This window comes from Chiloscyllium plagiosum, chromosome 3 (genome assembly GCF_004010195.1).
Source record: "Chiloscyllium plagiosum isolate BGI_BamShark_2017 chromosome 3, ASM401019v2, whole genome shotgun sequence".
NCBI lineage: Eukaryota > Metazoa > Chordata > Chondrichthyes > Orectolobiformes > Hemiscylliidae > Chiloscyllium > Chiloscyllium plagiosum.
This window is the reverse complement of record NC_057712.1, coordinates 18,316,598-18,341,900: the sequence shown is the minus strand read 5'-3', so window position 1 is coordinate 18,341,900 and position 25,303 is coordinate 18,316,598. Positions and strand designations below refer to the sequence as shown.

At 39.5% G+C, this 25,303-nt stretch overlaps 2 protein-coding genes across 5 annotated transcripts in view; both read left to right on the top strand.

Annotated features, from left to right (window-relative positions):
- The window catches only part of cpsf3 (cleavage and polyadenylation specific factor 3), a 39,279-nt gene extending 28,190 nt beyond the window's left edge, over positions 1–11,089 (top strand). For both annotated transcript variants that reach the window (XM_043678130.1, XM_043678138.1), the window contains 5 exons: positions 203–297; positions 1,326–1,413; positions 5,469–5,538; positions 7,122–7,221; positions 10,352–11,089. In XM_043678130.1, coding sequence (XP_043534065.1) covers positions 203–297; positions 1,326–1,413; positions 5,469–5,538; positions 7,122–7,221; positions 10,352–10,456 — 458 coding nt within the window. In that variant the 3' untranslated portion in view covers positions 10,457–11,089. The remainder of the gene's footprint in view (positions 1–202; positions 298–1,325; positions 1,414–5,468; positions 5,539–7,121; positions 7,222–10,351) is intronic.
- Positions 11,090–11,703: 614 nt separating this feature from the next.
- On the top strand, positions 11,704–24,921 carry iah1 (isoamyl acetate hydrolyzing esterase 1 (putative)). 3 transcript variants are annotated; one of them, XM_043678100.1, is made up of 6 exons: positions 11,704–11,811; positions 13,541–13,593; positions 15,153–15,301; positions 17,264–17,425; positions 21,073–21,194; positions 24,480–24,921. In XM_043678100.1, the coding sequence occupies exons 1-6, from the start codon at positions 11,752–11,754 to the stop codon at positions 24,648–24,650; spliced, it is 717 nt and encodes a 238-aa protein (XP_043534035.1). In that variant the 5' UTR covers positions 11,704–11,751; the 3' UTR covers positions 24,651–24,921. The 3 variants fall into 3 exon arrangements, with proteins under 3 accessions (XP_043534035.1, XP_043534042.1, XP_043534051.1); XM_043678107.1 differs by having other exon boundaries at positions 11,706–11,811; positions 13,544–13,593; XM_043678116.1 differs by lacking the exon at positions 13,541–13,593 and having other exon boundaries at positions 11,729–11,811.
- Positions 24,922–25,303: the final 382 nt, after the last annotated feature.

Below are 25,303 nucleotides of genomic sequence, written 5' to 3'. Positions count from 1 at the left end.
ATTTGAGGACCGGTGTTCCTGTCAGAGATGACTGTGTCATTATATCTTGATAAAATGTGTTCAACAAATGAGATATACAGAAACTGTCCGGTATCTTAGAATTTTAAACACTTTATGCATTTAACTTCAGTTCTTAAGTTCTAATTATTGCTTTGAAAGAAAAATTATAAGCATTCTGATTTAACAACTTTTTACTCTTAAGATGATGTGGAAGAAATCGAAGTTCAGGATAAGCCGGCACTGAGGATCTTCAAAGCTATCACACTGGTTCAAGAGCCAGGAATGATTGTGCTGGAGGTGAGTTTATTGTATTCCCTTTCCAACGTTTTTCTCCTTTCATTAAATAAGAAGGACAGACAAATTTGCATTTATGTTTTCATGAACAACAGCTGCCCAGAAGTGCTTTACAGCCAATGAAGACCCTTTGAGGTGTATTCACTGTAGGGAAAATGACAGTCAATACTCACAGAACTCTTGAAACTTCAACTTAAATTATGTTTGGACAGGAATGTGTGACTAAATCTAAAACTGGCATTACGCTGTCTGTAACTATTGATGGTAAAGCAGCGAATATTTCTCTGGATACATGAGCAAGTATTCACCATTTTGTGACTGAGTCACGTGATTACTAATGTGCAAGATGGCACAAACTCTCTTGCTTCGTTTCATGTTATGCACTCTTGCCCAAACCTGCTGTTCCCATCTTATATTTGCTTCCTGGCATGTCAACAGTCAAAGGAACAGGAGGCTGAGGCTGCATATTCCGAACATTGTTCTGTCATGTATCTCTAGGAAATTTGCAGTTATAAACAAAGTAGGTTCTTTGCTCAAGAGTAGTAAGGGCGTGGAATGCCCTGCCTGTAACAGTAGTAGACTCGCCAACTTTAAGGGCATTTAAATGGTAATTGGATAAATATATAGATGATGATGGAATAGTCTAGGTTAAATGGGCTTCAGATTGGTTTCACAGATTGGCGCAACGTTGAGAGCCTGTACTGCGCTGTATTGTTCTATGTTCTAACTTAAGTGCTCAATCAGACTTATAGATCAATACTCCCAATTGAACTATTTGTCAATATTGCCCAACTCATCAGTAGCCATTGTGGAGTCAATATTGATATTTGCTGGGTTTTCAGGTGACTGCACTTTTTTGTTCTAACAACTGAACGATATTCATGACTTTTTTTATGTAACTGCATATATTTTCTCACGCTATTCTGTAATTTGTGACTGGGATCAAGTTAGCAAACTATCGCGTGATTAAACAAACTGAATTTGCTCTTTCAGAAATGCTGTTTATCTAAAACCTTTATTTCTCCTTTTAGTGGGTGGCAAATCCATTAAATGATATGTATGCAGATGCAGTGATGACAGTGATTCTAGAAGTGCAGTCAAACCCGAAAGCACAGAAAGGTACGTGCACTTGCATAGCTTCCATTTTTGTTTCTTCATGTATGATCTTGCTTCTTTAAAGCAGTTTTGTTCCACCTCAGCTGAAAACATCGCCTGTTTTGGAGTGAGTGTTTTTGGAAGCTGGTAACCCTCAAGTACCTTTCCTGCTCATTCTTCTTAAGATTATGAAACCATTAAGGGATTTTGCAATCTGAACATGGTCCTATTATCACTGCACACATTTCAACAGGCTAGCAGTCAGTAAACCTGATTGATTTTTTTATTTTCATTTCTAGAATTGAGATCTGTTGAGGGACTGGAAACAGCTGACCTTGTAGAAATTATCTGTCTCAGAACAAGCTCAGAAGTTAAATCTTGAAACTTTTGTTCTCACTGTGTTAGTATGATATAGACCTTTCTCCTCCCAGCCAAAAATGGAACTGTGATGAATGTAGCTTGCTGGGCTTGAAGGTTTGCTTTCAGACGCTTTGTCACCACACTAGCTAACATTATCAGTCAGCCTCCGAATGAAGCACTGGTGGTATGGTCCACTTTCTATTTATGTTTGGGTTTCCTTGGGTCGGTGATGTCATTTCCTGTGATGATGTTATTTCCTGTATTGATGCCATTGTCTGTTCTTTTCCTCTGGTGGTAGTGAATGTGATCCAAGTCTATGTATTTGTTGATAGACTTCCAGTTGAAATGCCATGCTTCGAGAAATTCTCGTGCATGTCTCTGTTTGGCTTGTCCTAAGATGGATGTGATGTCCCAATCGAAGTGGTATCCTTCCTCATCTTTATATAAGGATATTAGCGAGAGTGGGTCATGTCGTTTTATGGCAAGTTAATTTTCATGTATCCTGGTGGCTAGTTTTCAGCCTGTTTGTCCAATTCAGTGTTTATTACAGTTCTTGCATGGTATTTTGTAAATTACATTAGGTTTGCTTGTTGTCTGTATAGGGTCTTTCAAGTTCATTAGCTGCTGTTTTACTGTGTTGGTGGGTCTGTGGGCCACCATGATGCCAAGGGGTCTGAGTAGTCTGGCAGTCATTTCCGAGATGTCTTCAATGCAAGTGAGAGTGACTTGGGTTTCTGGACATGTTTTGTCTGCTTGTTTGGGTTTGTTGCTGAGAAATCGGCGGATTGTGTTAGTTGGCCGTTCTTTTTGAATATCCTGTATAGGTGATTTTCCTCTGCTCTCCGTAGTTCCTCTGTGCTGCAGTGTGTGGTGGCTCGTTGAAATAATGTTCTAATGAAGCTTCGTTTGTGGATGTTGGGATGATTGCTTCAGTAGTTTAGTATTTGGTCTGTATGTGTTGTTTTCCTGTAGACGCTGGTTTGAAGTTCCCCATTGGCTGTTCGCTCCACTGTGACATCTAGGAATGGCAATTTGTTGTTGTTTTCCTCCTCTTTAGTGTGTTTTATGCCAGTAAGGGTATTATTGATGGTCTTAAAGGTTTCCTTTAATTTGTTTCATTTAGTGATGACAAAGGTGTCATCCACGTAGCGGACCCAAAGCTTGGGTTGAATGGTTGGCAGAGCAGTTTGTTCAAGTCTGCATTACTCCCTCTGCTAAGAACTCTGTTATTGGAGATCCCATGGGTGTTCCATTGGTTTGTCTGTAGGTTTTGTTGTCGAAGGTGAAGTGGGCGGTAAGGCATAGGTCCACTAGCTTGACGATACTGTCCTTTGCTGATGAAGTTGGTGGTGTTCGGTGTATGTGTCTTTGGTTCTTCTAATAGTGTAACCAGTGTTTCCTTGGTCAGGTTGATGTTGATGGATGTGAACAGGGCTGTTACATCAAAGGAGACCATTATTTCATCCTCTTCTATCTTGATGTCTTTGGTCTTCAGGAATTCTTGGGTGGAGTGGATGGAGTGACGTGTGTCTTCTACTAAATGTTTAGTCTTTGGTGTAGCTCCTTGGTCAATCTGTAAATTGGTGTTCCAGGTAGCAAGACTGTGAGTCTGAGGTGGTCTCCTGGTTTGTGAATTTTGGTTAATCCGTAGAAGCATGGTTTTTTTCGGATCTGTCTCGTTTCATTTTTTTGGAAGTCGGCCTTATTTATTTCTCCAGATTTCCGAAGTTTTTTGAGTAGGGCTGTGATTTATATCTGTAGTTGTGGGAGTTCGGTCTATCTCCACATGTTGGTAAGAGTTGCTATCTGATACATACAGATGAGGAAGGACACTACTTCAACTGGGACAACACATCCTGATGAAGGGCTTTTGCCCGATTTCGCTGCTCCTCGGATGCTGCCTGAATTGCTGTGCTCTTCCAGCACCACTAATCCAGAATCTGGTTTCCAGCATCTGCAGTCATTGTTTTTACCAACACATCCTAGGACAAGCCAAACAGAGACATGCATGAGAATTCCTAGAAGCATGGTATTCCTACTGGAACTCTATCAACAAACACGTTGACTTGGATCCATTTACCACCACCTGAGAAAAAGAACAGGAAACGATGTCACCACAGGAAATGTCATCACCAACCCAAGGAAACCTAAATACATAAGGGCCATATCACCAATGCTTCATCCGGAGGCTCAACCTACATCCAGACCTCAACCTGAGCTACAAATCTTCTCAAAACTCACTAAATGGAACTGTGATGTTTTGTTGCATGAACAAAAGTGAGGGTTTACTGCATTCTGTTTCTGATAAGGAATCCATTAATAGTATTGCTATTTTAGGCAGATACTTTAACCAACAAAACAGCCTAGCAACTGAATTCAAAGGTATGCAGCAGAAAAAATAAATTGATTATTCCTTTGAACTCAGCAATTTTCAGTCAGTTAATTTATTCTGCAGACTGAAATCGCTTCTGCCTCTATACTGAACAAATCAAAGTATGTATTTTTGATCACTTCTGTTTCAGAATTCAATTATAGATTTAAAACCTTTATAGTAGATATTTGTTTGTTGTGTTAGAGCCCTCGCTGACTTATTTATTGTTAGTTTTTTTAAAATCAGTTTTGGCTTGGAGCTGTGAACTGGAAATTGTGAGCGGAAGGTAACTTGTGGACTTTGGGAAACTGCTTGTGTTAAAAGCAAAAGAGCAGAACAATCAAGCTTTTTTTTTTGTTTGTGAGGCCCGGCTTGGGGATTAATTACTGGCTGATTCTTGATTAAAGGTGTTTCTACAGACATAGTGACCCTGATAAGAGCATTATGTTTAAATAGGTAGCAGAAGTTGGCTGTTAATGAGGTCAGTACCGGGAATAGGTTCCAGCTAGTCTGGAAGAGGCCCGATACTCGAGCAGATGGAAGATCTTGAATGGTAATTAAGGTCTTGGGAAAAGGTGGTCAGTCTGTCAGGGCAGGACATAGTTAAAAAAATTTTTAAACTTTATTTTCTGTGGAAGAAGGTTTGGCTGATGATGATACAAAGATGAAGATTTAAAAGCTGCCTGCCTAATCTACCTTACCAGCTTTTGGAAACCCAAAGAATAGAAAGGAGAGTTCGAAGTATTGCTACCTTTACCTGAGTGAACTGAAAAGGTGACCCTGATTGACGTCTTCTGAAAAGCAACCAAAGGAGTCCACTTCTAAACCTTTGAATCAATACATCATGAAAACCATTTGAGTAATCGGGCCAGTTTTGTTGTTTCCTTTTATTCAAGCCTTAGCTGTGTTTGTTTGTATGTCTGTCTTTTGTGCGAATGGGAGAGGGACAACAAATATTTCAGATTTAATGCATAGTCATTCGATTACCTCATTATTTAATTTTTTTCTGTGCTAAAATTATTGTATCTTTAATAAATTGTTAACTATGTTGTGTAAGATATACAACCAGTGTCTGGAATTAATAATTCACAAAATTGGAATTGGTTATTCAAAAGTCTGGTTCAGAACTATTTGAGTAACTATTGAAATTCTTCAAAGGTTTTCATTTTACTATATCGCAATTACAGTACAGCCTGTCATAACAATTACAATAGAATGCTTTTTGTGCCTTATAAACCAAAAATAAGTCATCAGTTCCCATTTAGTATCTCTAATGTACCCCTCACTTTTATAAGTATTGCTTTATCTAATAAATAGATTATTAGTAAAATATTTCTTTTTTCTCTAGTTGTTCAGCAAAACTCGAGCAAAAAATTTGACAAGGAAATGTATGCAAAGAGATTGGAGATCATGCTCGAGTAAGTTGCTTCATTTGTTTGAATTCTAGTGAGCAAACAAAATTCCTAATTTAGCTGGTCCTCGTAGCTGACATATTTGAAACATTGTTGGTATGTATATTTTGTCGACGTATTTGTGTGTGTGTTCCCTAATCCCAGAAACTAATGTGTTTTTTCTTACACTCCAAAGGCTCTCACTAAGAGTTGTGTAAGACTGGCTGCAGATGACATGGCCTCAGAATTCTCCAGTTTTGGAGAAGTAATTGGCCTTTGGCTCTCTCTGAAAGGCTGGTTGAAATTAAATTTGTTCAGTGAATAATTGGCTAGGTCTAAATCTTCCAGGTCAAAATAAACACAACTTCACACAAACCTACCAAGTTAGTAAGAGCTTGCAGATGAATGATTGAACTGCTAGTTTAAATGAACTAGCACGTGAACCTTAAAATTTAGATTGGAAACAATCTAAAATGGATTTCATCATGAAATTAAAACTGCCCGTAGATACTTCTTATACTTATTTCTCCTATATTATTCCACACGCACACAATGTGCTTTTTCACTCTACAAGACAGAATGTTGTACTGTGATTAAAGCTGTGTGCAATTTTTAAATGAATATTATACTTGCATACTTTTAATCTAAAGCACAGTGGCAGTTATTGCTCTGATTTTTTTATTGTATGTGGACTGCCCATTTTAGTGTGCAGACCCTTTAAATTCTTTGCAAAACTTGGCACATGGTAATTTAAAGAAGACAACTTGTGCTCAGCCTACACACAAACCCCCTGGTTAATGGACAAGCAGCTTTGACAGAACATTGCTTATTAGTGAGGTTATGTTAAAAAGGCAGAAACTGCTGGAGAAACTCAGCAGGTCTGGCATCGTCAGTAGAGAGAAAGCAGAGTTGATGTCTTGAGTCCATAGAAACATAGAAGATAGGAGCAGGAGGAGGCCATTCGGCCTCTGAAATTCTGAAGAAGGTTCACTGGACTTGAAACATTCATTCTGCTTTCTCTCTGCAGATGCTGCCAGGCTTGCTGAGAATCTCCAGCAATTTGTTTGTTTCAGATTTTTAACATCTTTGGTTGTTTGTTTTAGTATATTAACAAAGCGCTTATTTTGGAGTGCATATTTACAGCTTCAGTGAAAAATTAACTTCAGAGCCATTGGAATCTACTGAGTCAACATACTTTCATGTCCTGAGCATACGTCAGTAAACTCCCCAGCAGCATGGAATTCTTCCATTCTCATCCTTACTCTGGACATCTGTAATTATGCAGCTGACGGGAGTTCTGTTCCATACAAAACAAAGTACTTTTTATTGGACCCATTTTTCGAAGCCCAAATCCCTTTCCTTCCTACAGTAACGATTTGTGCACAGCAATAATGCACAAACAATCAAAAGTAATATTGACCATTCCCAATGGAGAAGAATGCAGATTGTCAATATTGTTGCTGAATTTAATCTTGTTGAGGAAATTAGGATAGAACTGTACTTTGTGATAGATATTATTTTGCAAATAGGATTGATAACATTGCAGTGTTCCCAACTGTGAAACCTTTTGAAAACACAATTTAACGACAAAATTATCTTTCCCCTTCCAGAGATATGTTTGGACAGGAATGTGTGACTAAATCTAAAACTGGCAATACACTGTCTGTAACTGTTGATGGCAAAGCAGCGAATATTTCTCTGGATACACGGGCAAGTATTCACCATTTTGTGACTGAGTCACGTGATTGATAATGTGCAAGATGGGACAAACTCTTCTGCTTTGTTTCATGTTATGACACTCTTGCCACCCCCCACCCCCAGTTGTTCCCGTCCTATATCTGCTTCCTGGCATGTCAACAATCAAGTGAAGAGGAGGCGGAGGCTGCATATTCTGAACATTGTTCTGTCATGTATATCTAGGAAATGTGCAGTTATAAACAAATTAATTAGGTTCTTCATTCAGAGAGTAGTAGGGGTGTGGAATGCCCTGGCTGCAACGGTAGTATACTCGCCAACTTTAAGGGCATTTTAAATGGTCATTGGATAAACATATAGATGATAATGAATAGTCTAGGTTAAACAGGCTTCAGATTGATTTCACAAGTTGGTGCAACACCAAGGGCCTGTACTGTGCTGTATTGTTATATGTTCTAATATATACGCACATATTAGGATTCATAGCATTTCTAAGCCTCTGAATGACATGTTAATTGACTTTAAACACTAATTTCCCTTTTTCAAATGGGTAACTAAAAGAGCTGAACAGACTGCAAAGATGAATGACTTCAATCAATTGCACCAGAATGATTTGCATGTGAAACTTTCACAAGTTGTGGTTATCACTGGCTAGGCCAGCATTTGATGCCCAAACCTAATTGCCCTTGAGAAAGTGGGAATGAGCTGCCTTTTTGAACAACTACAGTTCATGTAGTGTAGGGACCACCCATAGTGTTGTTTGTGAAGTCAGAGTCATACAACACAGAAACAGGCCCTTCAACCAATTTGTCCATGTCAACCAGGTTTCCTAAACAAGTCCCATTTGCCTGCATTTGGCCCATATCCCTTTAAACCTTTCCCATCCATGTCTCTATCCAAATGTCTTTTAAGTGTTGAAATTGAACCCACCACACCACTTCCTGTTTCAGGATTTTGAATGTCAGGATTGTGTTTGGGCTTAGAAAGGAATTTGAAGTGGGGGTGTCTCCATGCATTTGCTGCCCTTGTCCTTCTGGGTGGTAGAAGTCACAACGTTGCTTTTTGTGAGCAAAGGATTCTTGGTGAATTACTGCAGTGCATCTTGTAGATGGAACATACTGCTGCCACTGTACGTTAGTGGTGGAGGGAGTGAATGTTTTAAGGTGGTGAACTGGGTGTCATTCAAATCAGCTCCTTGTCCTATCACTCACAGTCCATCACGCTCATAACTTGTACCTTTTAGATGGTGGACAGGCTTTGGGAGTCAAGTAGTGCACCTGGCCTTACAGGAACTATATTTTTATGGCTGGTCCTTTTCAGTTTCAGTTCAATGGTAACATCTAGGATATTGAAGATAGTGTATTCGGTAATGATAATACTATTAAATGTCAAACAGCGATGGTCTCTTGTTGGAGATAGTTACCACATGGCACTTAAGTGGCAGGATGTTATTTGCATTGTGCCTTTTTTGGGAATTAAAATTTATTTGTGAGGACACAGAAATATCACTTTTTACTTAGATTTATAGAGATGTACAACACAGAAACAGACTCTTCGGTCCAACTCATCCACAATATCCTAAATTAAATTAGTCCCATTTGCCAGCTCTTGGTCCATATCCCTCTAAACCCTTCCTTTTCATATACCCATCCAGATGCCTTTTAAATGCTGTAATTGTGCCAGCCTCCACCACTTCTTCTGGCAGCTCATTCTATCCACGCACTACCCTCTGCTTGAAAAAGTGTTGTTTTGTTATTATTTGTGAAAATAGATATTTTAGCATTTTGTTTCTAAAAAAGAATACTGGTTTAGATTTTTGTGCCAATCTAAGCTATCATTAGTTGTTTCCATACATCATAAACCTATGAACACATTTCCAGTGACTGCTGTTTTTATGCAGCAAGTCTGGATGATGTCAGCACGTAGAAACCCACATTTTAATATATTGATTCAAACTATAACCTCAAATGGTCTCTAAGATTACATCACTAGAATGCTGTGCAAAGAGTCTCATGTCAAATCACTTTAGTCAATTGTTTCTTTTAAAGCATTGCTATTTTACTTCTTGCTTTTATCTGCCTTTATGCGAAGGTTCTTTTGAGAGTTCCAAGGTTGTTATAGTTGAGGTTGCAGGGATACACTGATTTATTTTTAGTCCCACTCTTCTACTCCAGTGGTCACAACAAATTTCAAATTTAAACATGATGATGTGGCCAGTTACATGGGTCTCAGATTGTAGCTGGTTTAGTAATAAAAACAAGTCAGCCAGGTTTCTTTAGCTTAACAAAAAATAATGAATTTGTTACAAAGAAGCATGCAAAGAGTGTTAGCAAAAGATGTTTAGACTGTGCAATGATTAACCTTGTAATTGTATCACTCTAGTCATGTGTAGTTGCTTAATCAAAATAGTTTGTAAGAGTACTAAATACCTAACTTCTGCTCTGCCTGCTGAATGGCTCAGTAAAATTAGTTGAGTCACTCAAAAATAATTTCCATTAACCGTAAAATCAACTGTTATTCGAGTTTAATTGGATGGTCATACTGAACAAAAGATGGACTCCTGGATGCGTGATGCAGCTTTAGTTAAATGGATATGTATCATCTTGTGTCTGATTGAGATTAAAGCACATTATTGAGCACTGACAGGAAGCTTCATACTGCCCTTAGCTCATGAGTACCTGATCTGAAAGTGGTGCTGAACTTTAATGTTTTCTTACCCATTTGTTATTAACTACCTTGATGAGCACAAACATTTCAAAAGATTTTTTCAAAGATTGCTAGGGATTAAATTTTAAAAAAGCACTGTTACTTTGCCTGCCTTTTCTTCAGTTTGTAGTTCTTGTGAGATAATGTTTTAAAAACTTTGTTGGATATATCCATGTTTATTTTCCTCACATATGGCACCCAATCTTATCAGACTATCTTTCAACCAATATCGACTGCAGGATTTTTTTGATAAGGCCTCTAAAGGAGTTTACATGGATCTAACATATCAAAATTGACATGCAGAAGGAGTAAATTAAAAGTAGAGCTTTAAAAGCTTTGGATGAAAACAATGCAGAGAGAGGTGTGTTATGTTAAAACTCACTGTTGATGTGTATCTTTTTCAACATTTTCCTAATTCTGTTTGTTTATTTTCCCATAGGTGGTTGTGTGTGAAGAGGGTAGTGTGGAGGATGAACCACTTCGAGAAATGGTCGAAGTAGCAGTACAGCGGCTTTATGAAACAATGCACCCAGCACTCTTCTGAAATTATGAAAAACAGTAATAAATATGAACAGTAGAACATTTGTATTATTTTCAGATTGTAGGATGTAGTGTTTTAATGACATCCTTTTTTGTTCTGTTAAACATGTAAGTAAATGCTACAAATGATCTTGTCTAGTTTTTTTATTCATTCATGGCATGTGTGCCTCACTAGCAAGGCCAGTATTCATCTCCTCAGTCCTAATCATTCTCAAAGGTGGAACCCTGCAATCTTAGTGATGAAGGAACCTTTCCAGGATTTTGATGGAACTAATTCATTCATTGTCATTGATATTCAATGTCAGAAAAGTATATGTTTTGTAGTGGGAAAGTACTAAAAATATGAATTTTGTGATAACCTTTAAATGTAAGCAAATACTGGAGTATATCTAAAAGTTTAACAAAAAAACTGTCCTTTAGGCTGAAGTTATACGCATTCATCATTGCTGACTCTGCAGTCTTTGAATTATTGTTTTCCTGAAAAAGTACACTTTTTGCTGTCTAACTTGAGTGGCAAGATAGTAAATTTAAAAATGTCAGAACCTTATCATATGAGTACTGTGGTGCCTGTTGAGTGCACAGTAAGATGGGAGCAAAAAAATACTGCAGTTTTATTAAAATAAATATTTTAATTTTTTGTCGTGCTGTTTTTCTCATTAAACAAAACATTATGGTAATAGTGCTTATTGCCATCCATGTTTTATTTCATTAAAATTTCACAACATGCAATAGCAGGAAACCTTATTTGATCTTAACCTTCAGTTGTTGCATCAATCATTGCAAGTAGAAAATATAGTAACATGAATTTGTAGAAGAAAACTATGGCCCTTTCTACTTTTCCTTCTCACCTCCTGGTATAAGTGACATGTTGTTGATTAATCTGAAGAATCTATTATTCTGTAGTGGATCCAGATATTGTGCAAGGAAAACACCAATGGTAGAGTCATCTGTCCACCCCGCAGTTTACACTCATGTCACATTTCAAATTAATGTGCTCTCTCCCAAAATTAAAAAAAAGCTTTAAAAGTGTAAACCTGCCCTTCACAAAGTTACAGTATTGCACCAAATATGATCAAAAACAGAACGATGATGTGTCGTGATGCCGTACTGAGCGTCTTAATATAAACACGAAGTAGTTTAGAAACCAGGAATGGGATTAGAAGAACTCCTTGAGAGGCTGTGGCTGAGGGAGGAGTCTGTGCTCAGGGGCGGGGGGAACAATCTGGTCCGGCCCCACAGGCGGCGGGGAGCGTGTTCCGGGGGAAGGAGAGCGGCCGCGCACCAGTTCCGGGGGCGACAATGTCGGCCAGAGGCTTACTGTGGCCCAAAGTGATCTTATTTGGAGACTCCATCACTCAGGTAGTGGAGAGAGGGTGGTCCCTGAGCTGTCGGTGATCAGCCTCACACTTTGCTATTATTGATTGGAGAAGTTTACTTTAACTGCCTTTTATTCAGACATTGAGTAAATAGCCCAGTTTATGGCTGGACCATGGAGGAAGGGTCTGGGCTGTAACTGTGGGGCTTACAGGGAGAGGCTGGGGGCAGTGGGTTTGCTCGGATGTTCATCCAAGGGGTTGGATGGGCCAAATGGCCTCTGCCTGTACTGCAGGGATTCTCTGGATTACTGCCTCAGCAGCACATTCAGCCCCTGCTTTTGTATTCTAGCCCTTTCCAAATGAATGCTAACGTTGCATTTGCCTCCTTTAACTCTCACCAACCTGCAGAGAATCCTGAACTAGGAATCCTAAATCCTTTTGTGCATCAGACTTTCAAAGCCTCTGTCCACTCCAGAAAAGCTTGCAAACAGAAAAAAAGAGACAGTTCACTTTCTCGCATTCATAGGAAGTCACTGTAGCAGGGTGAATTGTCTATAGAGTTCAAACAGGGAATACTGAGAAAGATGGGAATCACATCATGTTTAAGGACTTTGGAGAGGACATATGGGTTGGAAATTTGGTTTGTGAAGACCAGGGACCATGAGGGGACGTTTTTCTTTTTAGTAATGGGAGATTTAAAGGGAAAAAAAGATACAGTACCTGACGAGAGATAACAGTTAATTATATCAGCCAACATAGGGCCAAGTTCTTGGCTGATTGATCAGTAGTTCTTTAGATATAATGTTGAGTGAAAAGAGAAGGGCGTTAGAGAGGATATGATGGAAATAAGAGAGAAAAATGAGATTTCAGGCTTAGGGCAGCGGGAAACTTTAGAGGAATTTTGGCGAAGGGCGATCATGGAATTAAATGAAGTAATAAATCATCAGAGTTGCTGCTTGGAGGAACTCAATCCGTACAATTAACGTTGGAGGTGACTGTGGAGGAGGCAGAGAAGAGGTTTTTCATATGGTGGTTTGTAGTAAAGAAGCAGACAGGAGATCCTGGAATGAAAGGCAGTTTTAGCAGATTGGTGCAGGACTCAGTCGTTTGTTAATGTGATCCAAACAGATCTGGTGTTGAATCACTAAAGTAGTTATTTACCATATTTATTCAAATCTGCATCCCTTGGTCTTAAGAGAATGGTGATGAAGACCATACCAAGGAAAACAATTAAAGTAATCAAGTTATGGTTTCATTGGAAGCAGTGTCACAGGTTAAGGTGAGACACATGCCTAAGTGACCCCTTTATTCAAAAGGTTCATTCCACTCTGGGACAAGTGAGCCAGTTTACAGGTTTATCATGCTGAATAACATGTTTCATACATTTGCTGAACAGATCCAGAGCACTGAATGGACGTATCACAAGAATCCATAAGATTCTTTCCACTGGAATTTTTAGAAATGCTGATTACCCTTGCTGGGAGCAGGAATTTCTAGGCAGGAATAGAGTTTGTTATTATAAAGCTATAAATAAAGACTCAGTATTACTAATTCCATAAGGTGGCAATTTCAGCAATTACTTGCAATGTAACAATCCACTTCGTACAATGTAGTGTTTTCTTTCACCATGGTGGCAGGCTGGAAATCTGACTAAAAGCTATTTATATTACCTAAGTTCACTGCAATATGGACTGGGATTGATGGAGAAAAGTTACATCAAAACCTATATTTCTTGATTGTTTAATTGTGCATTATACTCTTTTGCTTCTTAGCAGTCCTTTGATAGAGGAGGTTGGGGTGCTGCAATTGCAAACAGACTTGTTCGGTAAGTTAATCAATCTACCGGTGATGTGATGTCTGGAAAGAATCTGTCTTTATCAATTAAAATACCAAATTGCAACTTCAAGCATTGCTGCTTAGAACTCCCTTTTTGCTCAAAGTAGCGTCTTTTTTTCCTTTATTCATTCAAGAAGGCATCACTGACTAGGCCAGCATTCATTACCCATCCCTAACTGCCCACAGGGCACTTAAGAGTCAACCACATTGCTGTGGAGTTGGAGTCACATGGAGGTCAGACCAGGTAAGGATACGAGTTTCCTTCCCTAGAGGACATTAGTGAACGAGACGAATTTTTCTGACAATCGATGATGGATTCATGGTCATCAGATATTTTACACCTACTTGAGACAGAAGATCAGGCCTCAATTTAAGGTCTTATCTGAAAGTCAGCAGACCCCCCTCCACCCCCAGTACAACACTGGAACATCCCTGGAGTGGACATGAACTCTCAAGCTCATGAATGAGGCATTGAACCATTGACATCCATGAAGATGAGCACATTTGTAAAATAAATTGATCACTATGCAGAAGGAGGTGAACTGAATTGAGTTAACAGCTGGGCCAGAAAGAGGTGATGAGCTTATGGGATGTAGGCGTCGCTGGCTGGTCAGCATTAATTGCCCATCCCTAGATGCCCTTGACATGTTGGTGGTGAACTGCCGTCTCAAACCGCTGCTGTGGGTTGACTCACAGTGCTATTGGGGAGGGAATTGCAGGATTTTCACTCAGCGATAGTGAAGGGATGGGCAACATATTCCCAGGTGATAATGTCCCTGGACTAGTAACCCGGAAGCCTGTCCCAGGCTAATGTTCTGGACAAATAGGTTTGAATTCTCCCCTGGCAGATGGTGATAACTTAATAAACATTTGGAGTAAAACGCTAGTCTAATACTGACAGTCGATTGTTGTAAAATAAAAGATTTGTTCACTAATTGCCCTCAGGGAAGGAAACCTGCCATCTGCACCTGGTCTGGCCCACATAGGATTCCAGACCCACAGCAGTGTGGTTGACTCGAACTGCTCAATGGGCAGTTTGGGATGGGCAATAAATGCTGGCCATGTCCAAACAACTAATTTAGAAATAAGTTCTGAGAAAACACAGGGAAGAGGAAATGTGGAAGTAACAATTAACTTACAATTGAACAAAGAAGAAGAAATGGGAAATAGCAATACCAGAGCTGTGATGGATGTGAATATGAGGATATTGAGCCAAGGGGAATTGAGATGACAATTGGTCGTGGAAGTTGGATCTTAAAATTGATTCAGAAGGATCCCAGTGAGGATAAACGCAAGATTGGAAATGGATTGTGCCATTATATCAAATTGTAGATGATTAAAGATTTGTTAAAGGTGAGCATTAAAACAGTCAAACCTCACAATAATAGAGAGATGATTATGACAACTGCTTCCAGAAAAATGGAATAGTTTCCAGAGTGAGTATGCAAGCAGTGTATTTAATGGTGGATGTATTGCCTTGTGTGTGTGTGTGCATAGCACAATTCCTGTTATTACTTTGCCACACAAAATTGTAATTTATTTTTGTAGGAAGTGTGACGTACTAAACCGTGGCCTATCAGGCTATAACACAAAATGGGCCCTAAGCGTTCTGCCAAAGATTATTACTCAGCCTGCTAACCAAGAAACAATTGCTGCTGTCATAGTCATGTTTGGAGCAAATGATTCTGCCCTGAAAGGTAGGCATTATACACAGTCCCTCTGCTCTCAGCCTGCTGTATCTCAAGTTTTTAGCAAATGTCAGCTAGAAATATCCTACTTAGCTAAGTAGAAATACAACCAAAGCTGAAATGAACCATAAGCAAGTTCTTAAGTTTGATTTCCAGGCTGTGCTATCAGTTGATCCCAGCTGATGCGATCATAAGGATTCTTCACTTGATCTTGGTCCCACTGAGATGGAAAGGAGATAATTATTTATAGTGTTCCTGGTACGTGTGTTTCTTAAATAATTATACAATTGAGCTTGACTGCCAGCAACCCACACAACAGTCAGCTATTGGTAGAATATTTTCTTCAGTGTTTTCTGCTGTTGTTATCCTCACTTAAAGCGTCAGATATGGGTCCACCATTTGTATTGGGTGTGCAACAATAATGGTAAAACATGGACTGTCAATATTCAAATCTCCATCATTTGATTTTAATGCCTCAGATCCTCACAGACTGAAATGGTTTCATATAGGAAGAAACATGGACATAAAATGGCTGCAGTGATCACCTGACCACAGATGGAGGCAAGCTTCGTGAAATCAATGTGAGATCACAAAACTGTGAGCCAGTATTAAAATAGAAATTGCTGGGAAAACCCAGTAGATCTGGCAGCCCCTGTGGAGAAAAAGCAGAGTTGATGTTTTGGGTCTAATGGATGCCCTATTTCTAGACGAAATGAATCTGCAGGTTTTTGTCCAAGCCAGACATCGCTGTTCCTTCAGTGTTGTTGGATCAAAATCCTCAAAGTAACTCCCTACCAGCATTGTGGGTCAACCTACAGTACATGGACTTAGGCGGTTCTAGAAGGCAGCTCACCACCATCTGAAGGGCAACTAGGAATGGGCAATAAAGTGACACCCAGTCAATGACATTCACATCCCAGAAGTGAAATATTTTAAAATTCTTCCTGTCTAGACCAGACGTTCCTCCATTGTTAAACTTACTACGGTGTTTGTGTATGCATTGTTTTATTATCTTCTTCTCCAGTAAACAGGTCATAAAATTCCTCTTTCTATCACACAGGAAGCGTTTTGTTATTGGCTCCCTAATGTTGACTAGAATCATGTTTTAAATGTGATGCAGCCCTGTTCTAAAGAAATATCAGAATATCAAAATATTTGTTGCAACAGGTGGCAAAAAACTATTTAACCCTGGGTGAAGTATTTGTTTGTCACTACCAACCCCAATATTGCTGTCACCTGATCACCAGCTTTGCTCATTTTCAGCAGGTGCATGGTGATCACAAGTGGGAATTTTGGATTTTTTTTCTTCTCTCCGTAACCTGAGAGGTTTAATTCCCTTACACATTGCTGATTGGGGAGCAGCTTTCTAGCATGGTCCTGAAATTGAAACTTGCATCAACCAATCACAGGAAAGAGCCTGTAATAAGGTGGGGGATGCTGGCTGTTTTCATAAAGTATCCATATATTGTCGTTAGATTTCTCTACATTAACTCTTAAACTTAGGATTAATGCAAAAAAATTTAATAAGTGATAAGCTTAAAGGTTTTTCACTGCTTTGAAAAACAATGCTGAGGAATGCACCTACTTAGCAATAATTGTTGTCTATAAGAGTTGTCTATTTTCTTACATCCTCTATTGATTGGTTGTAAAGGAATTTTTCTATGAGCATAGGAACAGTGTGCCAAAGCAGACTGAAATGGGAAAGATAGTAATTGATAAAATCTGTTCCACCAAACTGAAGGCAGTGTAGAAATTACAATAATTTATAAGGTTTTACATCTCTTTACAGAAAAAAACAAATCAACAGGTTTGTTGGAAAAGACTGTACCATAAACTGTAGAGGTTTCAGAAATGAAGTGGTTGACACTGAAAGGTGGAATAGTGGCATTAATTGCTTCAAACGTTTTGAGAGAGCTTCACTGTCTGATTTGCAGCCTGCTAGTTTATCTTTTTGTTTTATTGCGAGACTAGATATAAATCCAGTGCAACATATTCCTCTCACTGAGTATGCTGAAAATCTGAAAGGTGTAGCCCAATACCTGAAGTCTATAGGTATTTGTGAAGACAAGGTGATCATGGTGACTCCACCTCCACTGGATGAATCAGCTTGGGAAGAGGAGTGCATTGCCAAAGGTAATGTAAACACATTCAAATGCACAGACTAGAAGCACAAACTGTACATCATAAATTGAGAATCATTAGAATCTCTAATCTGCTGTGATTGCTACTAGATAGAGAAAAGCAGATGAGAAATCAGTCTCCTGAGATGCATTCCCACCTCAAACATCCAAACACCAATTTAGATTATTTTGAAGTTTGTAGAAAATGACAATGTTATTTGTTCCCTTTTAAAATGTGTATGTGCTGAATTCTTCAGCAGTCCTGTTGTACTCTATCTGAATGCACGCAGCATTCACAAGGTGGACGATCTTAAGTCACAAAGATACATGGGTATGATCTAAATGCCATTACAGAAACATGGCTTCATGGATGTGCTAATTTCGATTTGGTATTATGCAATGAAAAAAGGCTGCACGACAATCGATGTATACCAAAAGCCTTTGGGGATGAGTGAGCATAATATGATAGAATTTTACATTATGTTTGAAGGTAGACTAGTTAATTCTGAAGCAAGTGTGTTAAATTTGAATAAATGAAATAATGAAGGCGTTAGCACAATTAGATTAAAAGTCATGACCGAGAATAGTCGTGACTAATGGAGTAGCACAAAGATCAATACTTGTACCATTTGATTGCCAACTCCACATCATAGATATATACTATGAACAGCTGGGGCCCCAAAACCTAAGTGGAAATGTGGCATAGTGAGGAAGGGGTAAAGTGGCTTCAAGGAGAACTTGGACAGACTTGTTGAATGGGCAAGAACATAGCAGATGGAATATAATGTGGAAAATGAGAGATTGTCCACTTTGGTGGGAGAAAATTATGTGCAAAGTATTTCCTAATGGTCAGAAGCTGGACAGTGTAGCTGTGCTCCTCAGATGCTGCCTGAACTGCTGAGCTTTTCCAGCACCACTCTAATCTAAACTCTGGTTTCCAGCATCTGCAGTCATTGTTTTTACCTAGCTGTACAGAGAGGCCAAACAACATCCCCTCTACGTTGTGTGGCTGCAAATGCACAGCCGCTGCAATGTTCCATGCACAGCAATCAGCATGCCAAGGCAGAGAACAATGTAAACTTCTGTTTCTGGACATTGCTACTGTACACAGACCTAAGGTGTAATTGTCGATAAGTCACTCGAGGCTGACAAGCCATTAGAAAGCCTAATAGAATGTTATCCTCTATTACGAGAGGTGTACGGTAATGAAGTCTTACTATTCATAGGAGCTTGGTTAGACTATCTCTGGAGTGTGTGCATAGTTTTGGTCTTAGCTCAGGAAAGATAGCATCATCGTGCAATGAAGGTTCACCAGACTTGTTCCAGGGAAGGCAGGACTGTCCTGTGAAGAGAGAGATTGGGAAAACTGGGCTTGTATTCCCAGAGTTTCGAAGGAGAGGTGACATCATTGAAACTTAGAAATTACTTTACAGGGATAGACAAGCATGATGTTTCCCCTGGTTAAGGAGTCTCGAACCAGAGGTGAAAATTTAAAATTAAGGGGGATGTCAATTTTTAATTCATGACATGACAGGCTGGATCAGCACTTACTACCCATCCCCAGATACCCAATGGGCATTTGAGAATCCGCCATATTACTGTGCATCTGGAGTCACATGTAGGCCAGACCAAGTAGGAATGGCAGATTTCCATTCCAAAAGAATATTAGTGAACTAGTTGTGTTTTCACGACAATTGACTGTAGCTACGTTGTCATCATTAATTAGGTCTGCTTTTAATTCGAGATTTTTAATGAATTCAAATTTCACCATCTGTCATGGTGGGTTCAAATCTAGCACTAATCCACACACTTAGATCTGAAATGAGGAGGTTTTTGTTTTAAAATACAGAAAATTGTGAACCTCTGGAAGTCTCTTATCACAGAGGGCTATGGGAAGCTCAGTCTTCCAGTATGTTTAAGGTAGAGGTTGAGAAATTTCCGATTACCTGCAGCAAACAGGGTTCTGGGAATGGGAAAGGGAAAGACACTGAAATCTTCGATGATCAGACTGAATAGCCTATACCTGCTCCAATGTTGATTCTTTAAGGTGTAATTACAAGTGAATAACTTGTGAATATAATCATTTTGGAAATTATGCAAGAAGGAAGCATTTCTGTCCTTTTGATCTTTCGCTCGCTCTCCCTTTCCCTGCTGATCCTACCACCAGTGACTTTTTAAGATTCTCCTAATAATAAGCATAATCTACGAACTGGTCAACAGCCTTCTTGTTGTTAAGCCCAAGTTCTGGAATTCTCTCCTTGTGACTGTCTCTGTACCTTGTTTAAGGCATTCCTTGGATTGTAACTCTTTGAGCAAATGTTTTGGTCATTTGCTATGTGTCATTCATTATTAATGAAACATTCCAAGGCACTTCACTTTATGTGACAGGCACAGTATAAACATTGGGAAACATCATTGTTAATTCCGCAGTCTCCCATCCTTTGAGACTAATGTGCACTTCACCTACTGTGTTTTTATATACCTATAGAAGCTCTTGCTGTTTTATTTGTTAGTAAACACTCATTCTAATTTTTGTTTTGTTGAATTGTGTTTTTTTGGTTCCTATTGCCAGTCTTATGGCATATCATAAATCATCAGTTTCGCGTAGTTTTTCTTTTAATTTAATAACATCCTTAACTAGCCACTGTTAAGGGACCTAAACACCATTCAAAAATAATTCCTTTCCCCTACTTTTCCTTATGAGACATTATTTCTCACTACTGTACCAATTTCATTCTAATATCAACAAACCTATTCTGCCATCTCAATTTCAAACTGTCAAGTAAGGGGAAATTTTTCACTCAGAGGGTGGTAGGTGGATGGAATGAGCTGCCAGAGGAAGTGGTGGAGGCTAGTAAATTTCAGCATTTAAAAGACATCTGAAAGGATATATGAATAGGAAGGGTTTGGAGGGATATGGGCCGGTTGCTGGCAGGTGGGACTAGATTGGGTTGGGATATCTGGTCAGCATGGACAGGTGGACCGTGGGGTCTGTTTCCATGCTGTACATCTCTATGACTCTCTAAGTAACTTTGAATAAATAATTCCCAGCCTTAGTCACCTTACTACCATGTTTTTGTAATGGCTATCATCATACCCACATTTCTGCTCCAATACTATGTACATTCAGATAACGAAAAATCTTTCATTCTTTTTCCTGGTGCACTCATATTGCGTGCTCCATCCTTTCCTGTTCCGCCTTAGTCATCATTACTCATATTGCTACCCTGTACTATTGCTTTGTCCTTCCCCTCACTTTCAGGACCATCTTCAGAAAACAGCAGCTACTACTCTAACCTTACCACCTCTTACAAATACATTCCTTTTAACTCCCTCAGTCGAAAAGACTCCAGCAGCATGGCATTATGGTCAGTTTTGCTAATCATACCTCCTCTCGTTCTCACAAGTGAAAAGAATATCAAACCTGTTGGAAAAGTGACAGAGCAGAAGCTCCTTCGGTGCTACTTTCAGGATATAAATATAAATACCTGACAAAGTAGCCAGTTAACATTCCTCCTTCTCTGATTGCAGTATCTGAAGCGCATCTCTGGTGTAACATTGCTGAACCAAAGTTCCTTAAACTGTAAAATCTGGTTGCTGTTGATAACACTATTGTCTAATATGATGAAAGATAACTTGCAACTCTGACCTTGTTTTCAGGTAGTAAGTTAAACAGATACAATTCAGTAACCAACCAGTATGCTGCAGCTTGTGTCAAGGTTGCAGAAGAATGTGGAATTGATGTGCTCGATCTCTGTACCTTGATGCAAATGAAGAATCAGGTAAGAAAAAAATAAGATGCAGTGTGAACAACTGTAATGCTCGGAAGGGAACTTTGTATGTGCTGAGTCCATGCATTTGCTGCCCTTGCGGTTAAGAGTTGAAGGTTTGGACGGTGCTGTTGGGAGAGCCTTTGAACTGCTGGTAACAGACTCCCGGAGATCAGTGTGACAGACAGGTTGGAGAATTAAAATGCCAGATGATCAAAAGCTCAAGATCACACTTTCAGATTGAGCAGAAGTGTTTCAGAAAATGGTCTCAATCTGTGTTTAGTATAAAATGGACCATATAATGAGCAGTAAATAGAATAAAAGGTATATGACAATGGCTGTAACACTTCAAAGTGTTTGGGCCTTGGCTGGTGAGGAGAGTGAAATGAGAGGAAAATCTCAGGTTTTCCATCTCCTGCACTTGCATAAAAAGGTTCCAGGGAATAAACTAATTGGATTGTACCATTCAGTGTTGTATCCAAAAATTGATCGTTTATCAGCTAATTTGTTGATTCAGTAATAAAACTTGGGAGCACCAGAGACTGAAGCTGTCAGTGCATTAACATGCTAGATTATCTGTAATAGTGCAAAGTATAAGTTGCACAAGCTAAACAAGCAGGAGGCTGGAAGAACACAGCAAGCCAAGCAGCATCAGGAGGTGGACAAGTCAACGTTTTAAGTGTAACCCTTCTTCTAGTTGCACAAACAGCAGGAAACATTGCTTTACAGAGTTATACAGCACAGGTTTAGCATGTTAAAGCTCATCAGAAACCTTGCAGCAACCTGTGGAACCAATCTGAAGCCCATCTATCCTACACTATTCCATTTTCATCTGTATGTTTATCCAGTGACAATTTAAATGCCCTTAAAGTTGGTGAGTCCACTACTGTTGTAGCCAGTGCATTCCACGCCCCTACTACTCCGAGTAAAGAAACTACCTCTTACATCTGTCTTCGTACTAGCCATCGCCATCCGAGGAAAAAGGCTCTCAATGTCCACCCTATCTAATCCTGATTATCTTCCATATCTCAATTAAATCACCTCTCAACCTCCTCCTCTCCAACAAAAATAGCCTCAGGTCCCTCAACCTTTCCTCGTGAGACCTTCCCTCCATACCTGGCAACATCCTAATAAATCTCCTCTGAACCCTTTCCAAAACTTCCACATCCTTCCTATAATGCAGTGACCAGAACTAGACGCAATACTCCAAGTTTGGCCGCACCAGAGTTTTGTACAGCTGCAGCATGACCTCATTGCTCCGAAAAATCAATCTCTCTACCAATAAAAGCTAACACACCGTATGCCTTCTAAACAGCCCTATTAACCTGGGTGGCAACTTTCAGGGATCTATGTACATGGACACCGTGATCTTTCTGCTCATTGACACGATCAAGAATCTTACCATTAGCCCAGTACACTCTATTCCTTCCAAAGTGAATCATCTCACACTTTTCTGCATTAAACTCCACTTGCCACTTCTCAGCCGAGCTCTGCAGCTTATCTATGTCCCACTGTATCCTGCAACATCCTTCAGCACTATCCACAACTTCACTGACTTTAGTGTCATCCACACATTTACTAACCCATCCTTCTACACCCTCATCTAGGTCATTTATAAAAATAACAAACAGCAGTGGCCCCAAAACAGATCCTTGCAGTACACTACTAGTAACTGAACTCCAGGATGAACATTTCCCATCAACCACCACCCTCTGTCTTTCAGCCAGGCAATTTCTGATCCAAACTGCTAAATCACCCTCAATCCCATGCCTCCATATTTTGTGCGATAGCCTGCCATGGGGAACCTTATTAAATGCCTTACTGATATCCATCTCCACATCAACCACTTTACCCTCATCCACCTGTTTGGTTACCTCAAATAACTCAATAAGGTTTGTGAGGCATGACCTACCCTTCACAAAACCATTTTGACTATGCCTAATTAACTTATTCCTCTCTAGATTATAAATCCTATCTCATATAACCTTTTTCAACAGTTTACCCACAACCGAACTAAAGCTCACTGGTCTATAATTACCAGGATTGTTTCTACTTCCCTTCTTGAACAAGGGGACAATATTTGCTATCCTTCAGTCTTCTGGCACAATTCCTGTTTAAGAGTGCATTATGGTTTAATAAGTCTTCTGCTTTCCTGACACAATCCTGCTTAGGAGAAAGTGAGGACTGCAGATGCTGGAGATCAGAGCTTAAAAATGTGTTGCTGGAAAAGCGCAGCAGGTCAGGCAGCATCAAAGGAACAGGAGAATCGACGTTTCGAGCATAAGCCCTTCCTGAAGAAGGGCTTATGCCTGAAACATCGATTCTCCTGTTTCTTTGATGCTGCCTGAACTGCTGTGCTTTTCCAGCAACACAATCCTGTTTAGAGATGAATAGGCCACTGACCTTTTTGAATCTGTTATGCCATTCAGTAGGATCACAGCTGATCTCATTACTCCACATTCCCACCTATCTCAATAATCTTTCACTCTCGTGAAGAATTTATCTACTTCTGCCTTAAAAATATTCATGGACTCTCTCTCCATTGTCTTTTTGATGAAGAGTATCATCTTGGTCATAAACAGGTGACTCATGTTTTTTTTCCTAAAATAGCGATCCTCTATGTTCTAGATTCTTCCACAACAGAAATCATCCTCTCCATATCCATCCTGCCAAGACCATTCAGGATTTTGTGTTTCAATCAAGTTGCCTCTTATTCTATGCCTTGCTTTTATAGACCTTCTTCATAATCAAACCTGTTCATTCCTGGTATTAGTCTAGTAAACATTCTTTGAACTGCTTCCAACCCATTTACATCTATTTGTAAATAAGATTAGATTCCCTACAGTATGGAAAGTGGCCCTTTGGCCCAACAAGTCCTCACTGACCCTCCGAAGAGTAACTTACCCAGACCCATTTCCCTCTCACTAATGCACCTAACACTATGGGCAATTTAGCATTGCCAATTCACCTGACCTGCACATCTCTGGACTGTGGCAGGAAACCAGAGCACCTGGAGGAAACCCACGCAGACATGGGGAGAATGTGCAAACTCCACACAGACAGTTGCCCGAAGCTAGAATCGAACCTGGGATAAGCAGACCAGCACTGCTGCAAATGTGGTTTCACCAATGCCCTGTAGAACTAAAGCGTAAAATACTGCCAATAGAAGGTTATGTAAATTCAATTTCTACGTTTCGACGTTGCTGTGGCTGTAGTCAATCTAAACTACAGCTAGCCATCTTGTCTGTGACTAGCTTGTAACTGATAACTTTGAAGGCTCTTTTTAACACAATACAGGACTTTTGCTCTTATCTTTCGGATGGACTGCACTTATCAGAGAAAGGGAATACATTTCTGGAAACCCATTTATGGGCCCTGCTGGTAAAGAAAACTGAAAGACTGCCAATGATTCTACCTCACTGGAGTAATGTTGATCACCTGAATCCTGAAGCCAGCTTCCCGGTGTAATTCAATCACAGAGGGTTTCAACGTATTAAACATAACAATGGAATATGTATGGAACTTAGGAGCTACAGAACATTGTTATGCAGAGTGACAGCAAACATACAGGTTACATTTGTACAACAAACGTTTTTGCGAGATACCAAATGAATTCCAGTTTTATACTTTACGTTTTGATTAATTATCGCTTGCTTCATAATCTCTCTGACTCTATATGAGATCTGAAACATGTAAAAACTTCAAAATAAAGTGATGCTGAAGTAACAGTTTGAAATTACTGCTACTGTTGTTATGTAGATCTCATTGCATTACAGCTTTTCTCAAAAACAATTCCAACAGCTGGTATCCTTGTGTCGACCCAACAACAAAATGTCACCACATAAAAATACCTCAAGATATCTGTGCTTGTGGAATAGAACAGATGCCCATTCTAATCCCACTTTCCAACACTGCAGGTGCAAACTGAGGTTCCTTTTAAATGAGTTGAGGGTTTCTGTCTCAATCGCCAAACAGGGCAAATAATTCCAGACCTAGATTGCTGTCTCAGTTTGTTCAATATATCATATCAGTTGCATGCAGGACATTGTGATCTTTTGCTATAAATTCTGTGTCCTATAACCCTGCTCCACAGCTACCTGAAGAAAAAACAGCGCTGCAAA

Coding starts and splice junctions, on each gene's coding strand:
- iah1 (XM_043678100.1), top strand. CDS start 11,752: ATGTCGGCCAGAGGCTTACTGTGGCCCAAAGTGATCTTATTTGGAGAC. Junction 13,594..15,152: donor ATTGCAAACAGACTTGTTCG/GTAAGTTAATCA, acceptor TTATTTTTGTAG/GAAGTGTGACGTACTAAACC. Junction 21,195..24,479: donor TGATGCAAATGAAGAATCAG/GTAAGAAAAAAA, acceptor AACACAATACAG/GACTTTTGCTCTTATCTTTC.